Raw genomic sequence first — 12,381 nt, 5'->3', positions numbered from 1 at the left:
GAGAAAAGCAGCCCAGGAAAGTCATAGGAATGTTTCCCTATTTAAATTATAGAAAATTAACTTAGAAAAACATTTCAAGAAGTTTTTCTACTGAGAATAGACGTGGAGCATTTGCTGGAGGGAGTTTTGGGAGAAGAGAGGGTTTTAAGAAGTGAACTACTCCCGACGCCTAAGCGCGTCCGAAAGGTCAGGTCGGAAGGCGGCCGGCGGAACCCACGAGCGAACGACCACGTTCGCCCGCACACTTTTCCGGGATTCACACGCGATGGCGCTTACAACGCCGCGGGGAGCAGGCGGCGAGTCCACCAGAGGCTCCCGTCGCCCCTCCTCACTCTGCGCGCGTGTCCCGCCGCCCCCCGCGTCCAGGCCGAGCTCTCGCGGGGCGCGGAGACCGCGCGCGGCCGCGGAGACTGCTGGGAAGTGTGGTTTTGCTGGAGGCGACCGGGCGCAGCACCGGTAACTAGTGTGTGCTGCGCGGAGAAGCCTGAGAAATGGCGCCTTGCTGGGGGTTGCGCTCGTGGTCCACCCCGCGCTAGTGTCGGGCCAGGCGGAATGCTCCGACCTGGACGCTGGGAGGACGCGGCGGTGCAGTTCCCGTGAGGGCGGCGACCATTGTCCGCGCACAGCGACCCGGCGCGTCCGGTGCGCGGATTTGGGCAAGCGTGGGTCCCGGGGTGGGCTGGCGCGGGCCTCCGGCTAACGGCCGGCCCCGGGCGCTGGCACGGCCCGAGCCCTTGCTGCTCCCAGCGTCTCCCCGCGGTGTGAGCCCGCGAGGGCCTTAGCTCTCCGGGCCTCTGGCATGCTGTGTGGAAGGGGTGCCAGGCGGCGCGCACCTCGTAGAGCGCGTGAAAAGAAAATGGGCGAGCGAGTGCACGGAGTACCGACGGAAGAAAACGCCGTCTGCACTTGTTTTTGTGTCATCCAGTGAAGAAGCTGACGCTTTCCGGTTGTGTAACCTGGAACAATTGTTTCAATATCGCCCTTTCAATTGTCAAGTCGTTTAAAAAAAGAAATCTGGAATAATGTGAATGCCCACCGTGCAGAGTGGTGACGATTAAATCAACTCATATTTAACATGCTTACTACTGTTGTTTTATGAGTTTCTCTCTTAGGTAATATAAAAGTTGATTAACTTGCAAGTGGAACCTAGTAAATGGTTTAGTTACGTCGTGCCAGGGAATATTCTGTTAGTTCAAATAAGGTCGGAGCCCTAGAAAATGATTCCCCTGTGTTTCTCCACGCAGGTGTGTCACAGAGCTGCAAGATAGTCCCAATTTTTCATGACTGCTTTTTCCTGCCCTTAATTTGCCATCTCAGGACAGTGCCCTCCAGTTATACAAGAGCCTGGAAAGACAACTGTGTTGACTACTGGAAATTGCAAAGTCATGTTCCAGGTAAGTCCTCAGATCTTCCCGAAGCACCTTTTAATCAGGACTCTTAAGTGTTTGCTTTCCTTCTCCTATCAGTTCCCTCCTAACAAAGTCCATTTAGGGACTGGATCTGTGATTCCTTTCACTGTAGCAAAGGATGGAGCCTGAAGAACTCCAAAGTATTATCTTCTCTAAGTTTCTCTTTTCTACCAGTTGTCTGCTAGAAGCCTCTGTAGAGTCTTGAGCAAACTGTTGTTGTTGTTGTTAATCCTCACCTGTGAATATTTTCCCATTGATTTTTAGAGAGAGTGGAAGGAAGGGGGAGAAACAGAGAAACAGCGATGTGATTGGTTGCTTCCCACAGCTGCCCCAACCAGGGCGGGGGATGGAGCCTGCAACTGAGGTACATGCCCTTGACTGGAATCAAACCTGGGACCCTTCAGTCCTCCGGCCAACGCTCTATCCACTGAGCCAAACTGGCTAGAGCTAAACTTTTAAAAATTACAATTCAAAATTCAAATTTGGAAATTTAGGCTATTTGCTTTATGGTTGTTAAAGCTGTATCATGTGGTCTCAATTAATGGTATATAAGTCCTTTCAGTTATTTAAGTCAAGAGATGTTTGGAGTCATCTTGATTCCCCCTTTCTCTTATAACTCACATTCAGGCACTTCAGTTAGTTCTAAAATATATACGTACAGGATATATACAGAATCTGACCATTAGTTACCCCATCATTGCCACCTCCACTGCCACTGTGGTCCAAGCCAACCTTGATTATTGCAGTAGCTTTCTAGCAGGATTCCCTGCTTCTGACCTTGACTCTCCTTAATACAGCTGTCACAATGATCCTCTTATTATATAAAACTAGAGGCCTGTTGCACGAAGAGATTCGTGCAATAGGCCTTGCCTTCCCTTGGCTGCTGGCACCAGTTTGCCTCTGGCACCTGGGACCGAGGCCTTCGCTCTGGCCGGGGTTCCGGCCGGGGCCGTCAGGCTTCGCTGCTCTGGCCCCTTGAGTGTGGCTCTTCCACAAAATACCACGTGCGGGCGGGCACATACAGTGTGATTGAAACTTCGTGGCCCATGCGCAGAAGTCGGTATTTTGTGGAAGAGCCACACTCAAGGGGCCAAGGAGCCGCATTGGCTTGCGAGCCACAGTTTGCCGACCACTGTAACTAGTACATGCAAAATATCCTAATAAATTAATAGAATATATACACTGAGTGGCCAGATTATTATGACCACCTGACGTTTGTAGGCAAATTAGCTATAATTTCGCGCTGAAGGGGCGAGACCATTATAATTAGAGAAGCAGGTTGTTTACCACGAAAGTAGAAGTGAATTTTTTCTGAAGATATGGGTAAACAACGTGATTTAACAGCCTTTGAACATGGGATATATATATATACACACTGAGTGGCCAGATTATTATGACCACCCCATCAGTACTTCATTGGGCCACCTTTTGCCTTCAATACTGCGGTGATTCTTCTTGGCATTGACTCCACGAGATGTTGAAAGGTGATGCGAGGAATCTGACACCATGCCTAATGAATAGCACTGTCCAGTTCTGTGAGATTTGATGGTTGTGGAACCTGCTGCCTGATGGCTCTTTTAACTTCATCCCACAAGTCCTCAATTGGATTGAGATCTGGTGATTGTGGGGGCCACCTAAGCAAGGTAAAGGCTCCCTGATGTTCTTGAAACCACTCCTGTACAATGCGAGCACCGTGGCATGGCGCATTGTCTTGTTGGAAGAAGCCATCTCCATTGGGATACGCCATCAACATGATAGGATGAACCTGATCAGCAACGATACTTAGGTATGTTGTGCCATTCAGACATTGTTCCACCCCTTCCTTTTCTTAGAACATTTCCTTGAGAAAAACCTGTCATTGTAAATGCTTTCCTTGTCCCCTTGAGATGCTTATAAACCTTTTTCAAAGCTTAATACCCTCTGCCAATATTTCAAGGAAGTAAAGTCTTTCTTAGGGCTTTGGACCCATCTCTTTGAAATACAGACATGAAGGAAGATGCACCCTTAACTACCTGTCTGTGGGAGTTTAGCCTAGGCTTCTGGTTTCAAGTTCTGTCTGCTTGTCATAAAGATAAAGAAGTTTTATTTTTCTTTGGAGTAAAGGCAATTAACACAGATGGTTATATCAGTTACCAGGTGAATGTAGGATGAACTATGTGTAGCAAATGGAGGACAAGTTACTTATTTTGAAAGCATGTATATATTGGTTGTATCTACCTGGCTTTTTAAAAGGGTCAGATTTCTTTCTATCCTTAAAGTCTCATTAGTGATGTCCTATGAAGTGCATTACAGTCTGGTTTAATGCTTATTCAATAATAAACCTGTCTCTTTCTTTTCTACATTGTAGAGAAGATTTTCTGCTTGACAGTTCCTCTTGTTTGTAGATAATGGTTTTTCATTATTTCTCCAACATCTGACAAAGGTAAATTCCCATTTTGAAACCAAAGACCAGTGTCACTAGTGAACATACGAGTACAGTGGTCGGCAAACTGTGGCTCTTTGACCCCTTGAGTGTGATGGAAATACTCATACATGTGGGGTGCATGCTTTCATGCTGTTTCCTCCAAATTCTCACTCTGCCATCTGCATGATGCAACTGTAAACGTGATTCATCAGACCACATGACTTTTTTCCAATGCTCGACTGTCCAACAACCTGCTTCCCTATTTATAATGGTCTGGCCCCTCTAGCAACTTCAGTGTGAAATTATAGCTAATTTGCCTACAAACGTCAGGTGGTCATAATAATCTGGCCACTCAGTGTATATTTACTTGTTATTTATTTTGATTTTTAGATTCAGTTGTTGATAGATTTATTGCCATTTTATTGTTCATGTTTTTTATTTTTTTTCTTCCTTTTCTTAAAGAATACCCCTCAACATTCCATGTAATACTGGTTTGGTGGTGATGAACTCCTTTAGCATTTTCTTGTCTGGGAAGCTCTTTATCTGACCTTCAATTCTAAATTATAGCTTTGCTGGGTAGAGTAATCTTGGTTGTAGGTTCTTGCTATTCATCACTTTGTATATTTCTTGCCACTCTCTTGTGGCCTGTATCGTTTCTGTTGAGGAATCAGCTGACAGTCGTATGGGCACTCCCTGAAAGGTAACTAACTGTTTTTCTCTTGCTGCTTTTAACCCTTGGCATTTTAATTATGATGTGTCTCGGTGTGGGCCTCTTTGGGTTCCTCTTGTCTGGGACTCTGCGCTTCCTAGACTTGTAAGTCTATTTCTTTCACCAGGTAGGGGAAGTTTTCTGTCATTATTTCTTTAAATATGTTCTCAATATCTTGCTCTCTTCTCCTTCTGGCAACCTCATAACGTGAATGTTGGTACCCTTGAAGTTGTCTGAGAGGCTCCTTACACTATCTTCATATTTTTGGATTCTTTTTGCTCTTCTGATTTGGTGTTTTTTGCTTCCTCATATTTAAAATCATTTATTTGATTATCGTAATCCTTTACTATTGAATCCCTGTAAATTATTCTTTATTTCATGTAGTGTATGCTTAATTTCTGACTGGTCCTTTTCCATGTCTTTGGCATTATCACCAGATCCTTAAAAGTCTCCTTGAAGATCTTATGAAAACCCTTGAGTAACCTTATAACCATGGTTTTGAACTCTGCTTTCTAGTATTTATTTCATTTGTGACATGTTTCTTTATCTCAATAATTTGGCTGCTTCCCTATGTTTCTATGTATTAGGTAGAACTGTAATGTTTCCTGGACTTGGTAGAGTGGCCTTGTGTAGTAGGTGTCCCATAGAGCCCAGTGGCTCAGCCTCTCCAGTCTCCTGAGCTGGGCACTCCAGATGCACCCTTTTGTGGACTGTGTGCACAGTTTTGTTGTAGTTGAGACTTGATTGCTGTTGGTGTCACTGGGAGGAATTCACCTTCAGACCAATTGGCTATGAGTACCAGCTGTGACTATAGTGGGAGATCTGCTGTGCAGGAAATACCCCTGTGGAGCAGGACTTGCTTCAGTAGGGTGGTGGTGCTCGCTGAGTCTGCTGCTTCAGTGTGTTGCTTGTTGAGGTGTAGAGTTGTAATCTAGTATGGTCTGAAGCTGTCCACCAGGTGCACAGGTTCTTGGGTCTCCAGGGAGATACAAAGTCAGCCACTGTCTGGGGCCGTCCCGCAGGAGCTACAGAAAGATCTACAGATTTCTCCTATTTGTATCAGGTTTAGAAGTGCCCAGGCGAGGCCCAGCTGTGAAGCAAGGCAGGCTGGTGCTGGGTCTTGGGCCTTTTATGGATAGGTTTGGGGCACGCTGACACCAGCTGTAGCTTGTTTAAGAGATTTTAGCAAAGTGTGAAGCCTGAGCCAGGACAGGCCATTCATATGGAAAAACTGCTGCGAACAGCTTGGGTGAGGCTGCAAATTGGATGGGGTGGGCTCTCAGGGAATCACTAGGGTAGGGCAAACAGTGTGTTCCAGGTTGATGGGGACTCAGATATGGTTTCCAGTCAGCCCTGGGACAGGGGAGGTCTTGGCATAGGAACAATGACCTCTGCAAGCACCTCTGACTGATAGAAAGCCACCCCCGAGTTCCTGCCCCAATGCCAGACAATTCAGTTCCTCCCCATATGTGTCTGGGTCCCCTAACTTCTCCTGGCGCTGGAGCTCAGAGGAAACAAGTCCGAGTAAGTTCATGCCTGGTCCTTTGAGAGGGACACCTGGGTCGTTGGCAGCCTTCATATCTCTCAGCCCCAATGCCCACTGGTTTTTACAGCCCAAAGTTACAGGGACTTCTTTTTCCAGCTCTGGGGCCCTGGGTGGGTGGTCTGGTGTGGGGCTGGGACTTCTTGCTCCTCATAGCAGCCTCCGGAGGAACAATCTCCCTCTGGGTTAAAAAAATGGCCCCCCTGGGTGCCTGACCAGCCCAGTCTGAGCCTCTATCCCTCCTACCAGTTTCAGCGTGCTTTCTTGTTTACTTCTCTAGTTGTAGGACTTCCATTCAGCCAGCTTACAAAATTAGTTGTAATTTTGATGTGGTTGTGGGAGGCGGCAAGTACTGGTGTTTACTTATGCCACCATCTTGGTTCTCAGTAATAGAATATTGAATCAACCACTTATGGAGTGAAAAATTTACCATGGCCAAACAATGTCTATTTTACCAATGAAAGATACTAATAATGCCATTTTAAATACATACATTTTTGCATATGTTATAATTTGACTAACCAGTAAGCATAATAAACATTTAAACTTTTTCTAATATTTTGATATTTTAATACCACCATGAATGATCACTGTTTCTGAGAAGAAATCTACTTCCTTATAATATTTTCTGTGAAATGTTATTCTTTACCCTTACTTTAAGGTTCTATTCAAGGACTACCTATGGCATGAAACCATCCTTTAGTCTTCTTGTACAAGGAGTCTTAAATTATTTTAATTACAGATTGATTATCAATACAAGGTTTAAGTATACCATAAGTGTTTTTTGTTTGTTTATAAATTAGTTATGTATATGTCTACTCTTAACATTTTTATTTACCTAGCATGTAAGTTATAAAAAACACAACTTGAGCCCAACCAGCATGGCTCAGTGGTTGAAGGGTCAACCTATGAACCAGGAGGTCACAGTTTGATTCCCGGTTAGGGCACAGGCTTAGTCCCTAGTAGGGGCATGCAGGAGGCAACCCATCAATAATTATCTGTTATCATTGATGTTTCTATCTCTTTCTCCCTATCCCTTCTCTCTGAAATCAATAAAAGTATATTTTTAAAAAAATGACAACAAAAAGTACAATTTGACTGTGTGCTGTTAAATGTTGAATGCTGATTTTTAAAAAAAATTATAACTCTATTCCCTTTGAAAAAATTAACTCTCCTGAAGCAAAGTTCTTAATTTGTCTCACCCTTACTGTACAACAATGCCAAGAATGTAATTACCCAATTATTAGTTTACTTATATCAGATTTCTAATTACTGTCACAATTGCTGCATCTTGTCCCCTTTTATAACCAGGGTAACTTTACCCTTTGTCCAGTGACAAGAAGAGGTTTGGGTTATAATTGAGTCTAAATGTGTTTGCTATTTCAGGTAACATTTAGTGATGTGGCCATAGACTTCTCTCATGAAGAGTGGGGATGGCTAGATTCTGTTCAGAGGGATTTATACAAGGATGTGATGGTCCAGAATTATGAGAACCTGGTCTCTCTAGGTAAGCATATTATAATTTGCTTACTTCCACCTCCACACCAACAGGGGAGATTTTTTTTTTTTTTTTTTTTTTTTTTTTTTTGCCACTCTGAATTGATGGAAATCTTCCTGAGTAAATGGCTGAATTTTTCTTTTATGTTCCCAAGGAAAGTGAAGCTCTGTTATATCCTGCCTGAAGCTTATCTTCCCTTTCAGGGAACATTCTTTAAACCGTCCTTTGGTCCCTTTTGTGATGATGGCATCTCCCCATGAGGACCACAGCTTAAACAAATTCTATATTTTTCCTGTAAGCAGGTCTTTCGATACCTAAGCCATATGTGATCACTTTATTGGAGGATGGGAAAGAACCTTGGATGGTGGAGAAAAAACTGAGAAAAGGTATGTTTCCAGGTAAATCATGGTGAATCTGGCAAAAGAGGTCTTTGTTAAAGATGCTTGTAGAAAGTGGGGGGTGGGGGAGTGGCGGGCATTTTAGGAAATCTTAGGGAGACTGTCTTCAGAGATTCCCAAATATAACAAAATTGAGGGATCCTTAAGCTTAGATTTCAGAATAACCATTTCTCCATCCAAAATTATCTTTCTGTATTATTCATGTCATCTAATCAAAAGTGGAGGTTTTTTCCTGACCATCATGGCTCAGTGTTTGAGCGTCAATCTATGAACCAGGAGGTCACAGTTCGATTCCCGGGTTGTGGGCTCGATCCCCAGTGTGGGGTGTGCAAGAGGCGGCTGATCAATGATTCTCTCTCATCATGGATGTTTCTATCTCTCCCTCTCCCTCTGAAATCAGTAAAAATATATTAAAATAATAATAAATTAAATAAATAAAAATTTTAAAGTGGAGGCAAATTATTCTTTTTAAATCCACTTAAGGGAAACTATATTGATGGTTTTAGGTTAAGAAAAGCTGTCAGTTGGATAGAAAATCACTTTTCCGCTAAGGCTGAACTTCAGAGATCAAATATGAACATAAATAAGTGTTAGAGGAAATAAAGAACGTATAAGAAAGTTTCTAAGAACAATATTTTCTAATGTCCAAGAAAATTATGATTTTATATAGGTACTACATAAACTCACAAAAGCCTAAATTTTTGTGAGCTGTAAAGTATATTTAGATTATTTTGTTGTCATTGTAACTGTTTAATGCAACACTATAAATTCTGCATTTTAAGCATACTAATCTGATAGCAAATTGAGATTGATTAAAGGTTCTAGAACAGCCGTGGGCAAACTATGGCCTGCAGGCCGGATCCGGCCCGTTTGAAATGAATAAAACTAAAAAAAAAAAAAGACCGTACCCTTTTATGTAATGATGTTTACTTTGAATTTATATTAGTTCACACAAACACTCCATCCATGCTTTTGTTCCGGCCCTCCGGTCCAGTTTAAGAACCCACTGTGGCCCTCGAGTCAAAAAGTTTGCCCACCCCTGTTCTAGAACCAAGGCTCTGAGATTGAATGTGTTCTTTCACATAAATATAGGCACAAAATACTGGCTTGGATTCCAGAATGCCTTCTGCACATTCTGCTTGACAGTTTCATTTTTTCCAAGATATTGATTGCCCTTAATTAACCCCTGTCCCTTATTGTACTCTCTTCCTGCCTCTGTGAGCTATCTGTGTTTTCTGTGCTCTGCTTTAACTTTTTTCAGAAATGATGGAATATATGAGAGTTGTCAGAGTTATGTGTTTTCGAGCTGGCGGGTGGGTGGGACTTTATTTTTTATCCAATTCTATTTCTGTCATAGAAATTTCTTTCCAAAGAAGTACATAAAAAGAAGTGCTTTGCTTTCTTGATATATTGCAGATTGGGAAAACAAAGAATTATCAGCGAAGGAGGATATTTATGAGGATGACTCACCCCAGACGGTAATAATAGAAAAAATGATAAAGTTGTGAATTTTTAAATTTTAACAAGGACTGGGAATATATAGAAAAGTTGGAGGGAAAGCATGTAAATTAGGTAGAACATTTTAGACCAGTGACATTCACCTTTAGAGAAAATCCCAATGGGGAATGTGTTTATAAATACAATACATTTAGAAACATTTTCTATTTAAATTTAAAGTCTATTCTTTCTGAACTACAGAGAATTTCTGCTGAAGGGAAATCACATAAACATGATATATTTAAGAAGATCTTACCGAAAAAGTCATTTATAAAAAATGAGAATATCAATGGTGGAAAGAAACTTTTGAATTCTAATGGAAGTGTGGCAGCCTTCAGCCAGAGCAAATCTCGTACCCTTCACCAGACTTATAATAGAGAGAAAATCTATACATGCAGTGAATGTGGGAAAGCCTTTGGCAAACAATCAATTCTTAATCGCCACTGGAGAATTCATACAGGAGAGAAACCTTATGAATGTCGTGAATGTGGGAAGACTTTTAGCCATGGCTCATCCCTTACTCGCCATCAGATAAGCCATAGTGGTGAGAAACCTTACAAATGTATTGACTGTGGGAAGGCCTTTAGCCATGTCTCATCACTTACTAATCATCAAAGCACTCACACTGGAGAGAAACCATATGAATGTATGAACTGTGGAAAGTCTTTTAGTCGTGTTTCACATCTCATTGAGCATCTGAGAATTCATACTCAAGAAAAACTCTATGAGTGTCAAATATGTGAGAAGGCCTTCATTCATAGGTCATCTCTCATTCACCATCAGAAAATTCATACTGGAGAGAAACCTTATGAATGTAGTGAATGTAGAAAAGCCTTTTGCTGTAGCTCACACCTTACTCGGCATCAAAGAATTCACACTATAGAGAAACAATTTGAATGCAACAAATGTCTGAAAGTCTTTAGTAGCCTCTCATTTCTTATTCAGCATAAGAGTATTCATACTGAAGAAAAACCCTTTGAATGTCAGAAATGCAGGAAATCCTTTAACCAGCCTGAATCACTAAATATGCATTTGAGAAATCACATTAGATTGAAGCCTTATGAATGCAATATATGTGGGAAAGCCTTCAGTCATAGGTCATCCCTGCTTCAACATCACAGAATTCATACTGGAGAGAAACCCTATGAATGTATAAAATGTGGGAAGACCTTCAGTTGTAGTTCAAATCTTACTGTACATCAGAGAATTCATACTGGAGAAAAGCCATATAAATGTAATGAATGTGGGAAAGCTTTTTGCAAAGGCTCAAATCTTACTGCCCATCAGAGGATACATAGTGGAGAGAAACTCAGTAGTGCCCTAAGTGTGGAAAAACCTTTAGGCTATCTGAATCACTATACATGTGAAAAATCATATATGAGAGAAACTGTATGAATGCAGTGTTTTTCATAATATATTTCAGCCATTGATCCTCCCTGATTGAGTAACAGAAAATCTATATTGGAGAAAAGTCTTAAGAGAATAATAACTATAGGAAGGTCTTTAGCAATGGTACAAGACATGTTGCCCAGAGTTCACACTGAAGAGAGACCATATGAAGGCAATAAATGTGAGAATGCCTTTAGCCAGTATTAATCTTTTAATAAGTAGACCCACACTGTATTTACTGTTCTATATATGTAATAACAAATATGGGGAAGACTTGGCAATATGAATCTCTTATGAAATATGTACAAACATGTACAAGAGAGACAAAATATGAATATAAATTTGTGGAAAGTCCTTTAGTTAAAGTGCATCCCTCATGCTACATCAAAGAACTCACCCTGCAGAGAAAGCGTATGTAAGAAATGTAGCAAAGTGTTCATAAGAGCTCTTATTTTCTTAGACATGGAATGTTTGGAACAATCTGTGTACTAATGCTAGAACAACCTGAAGGATGTAGGAATTATATGTAAATCTTTGCAATGATGCCATTTGTAAACAGTTTTACAGGAGAGCAAACAAGCATATTATAAATAAATATGCATTTCTTATAGCAGTAGCTTGCAATTTTACGTAAGTTCTACATAGAAATTATCTTTGGTTAATAGGCATGGGAAGATATTTAGTTACTCAGTGGATTGAGTAAATGTTATAAAGATGAAAATTAAATTTGCAAAAGAAGTAAGTGGTGTGAATGAAATTCTTGGTCTCTAATAAAACCAGTTGTATATATTAAACTCACAGTGACACTGATATGTCTTGTAAAACTTTCTACTACTTTCCTCTTGATGAATTAAGATCAGACTGACAACAGCCTTTAGTGGGAGACTAGCAAACCTAAAGAAAAACTGGCCCAGCCAGTGTTGCTCAGTGAGTGTCAACCTGTGAGCCAGGAGGTCATGGTTCGATTCCCAGTCAGGGCATATGCCTGGATTGCAGGCTCAATCCCCAATAGGCGGCATGCAGTAGGCAGCTGATAAGTGATTCTTTCTCATCATTGATGTTTCTATCTCTTCCTCTCCCTTTCTGAAATCAATAAAATATATATGTTAAAAAAGAAAAACTGCCTAATCTCTGTGCTAAGAATTTCATTTTTGGTAAGGACATTTCATAGTCCTTTTCCACTGGATTAATTCACACATTTAAATTTTTAACAAGTACTTGTGAGAACATAATCAAGGAACAGCATACTATGAGGGATCAGAGTATGCTTTTAAAAACTTATATTTTTATTAATTTCAGAGAGAGGAAGGGAAGAGAGATAGAAACATCAATAATGAGAGAGAATCATTGATTTGTTACCTCCTGCACGCCCCCTAATGGGGATCGAGCCCACAACCCGGGCATGTGCCCTGACCGGGAATTGAACCATGACTTCCTGGTTCATGGGTCAATGCTCAACCACTGAGCCACACTGGTCAGGCTGGATATGCTTTTTAATTAGAATCCTAAAGGATGAGGACTAAGTATGAAACTG

At 41.4% G+C, this 12,381-nt stretch overlaps 1 protein-coding gene across 1 annotated transcript; it reads left to right on the top strand.

The window, feature by feature from the left end:
* The first annotated feature begins 292 nt into the window (after positions 1–292).
* Positions 293–11,812, top strand: LOC118674602 (zinc finger protein 181-like). Its single transcript, XM_036346598.1, is given in 6 exon segments — positions 293–1,112; positions 1,245–1,394; positions 7,452–7,572; positions 7,866–7,961; positions 9,378–9,465; positions 9,467–11,812. Coding segments are annotated over 5 exon segments (1,701 nt in total). The 5' UTR covers positions 293–1,112; positions 1,245–1,385; the 3' UTR covers positions 10,854–11,812.
* Positions 11,813–12,381: the final 569 nt, after the last annotated feature.

This window comes from Myotis myotis, unplaced genomic scaffold, assembly GCF_014108235.1.
Source record: "Myotis myotis isolate mMyoMyo1 unplaced genomic scaffold, mMyoMyo1.p scaffold_m19_p_19, whole genome shotgun sequence".
NCBI classification, from domain to species: domain Eukaryota; kingdom Metazoa; phylum Chordata; class Mammalia; order Chiroptera; family Vespertilionidae; genus Myotis; species Myotis myotis.
This window is presented reverse-complemented; position numbering and strand designations above follow the sequence as displayed.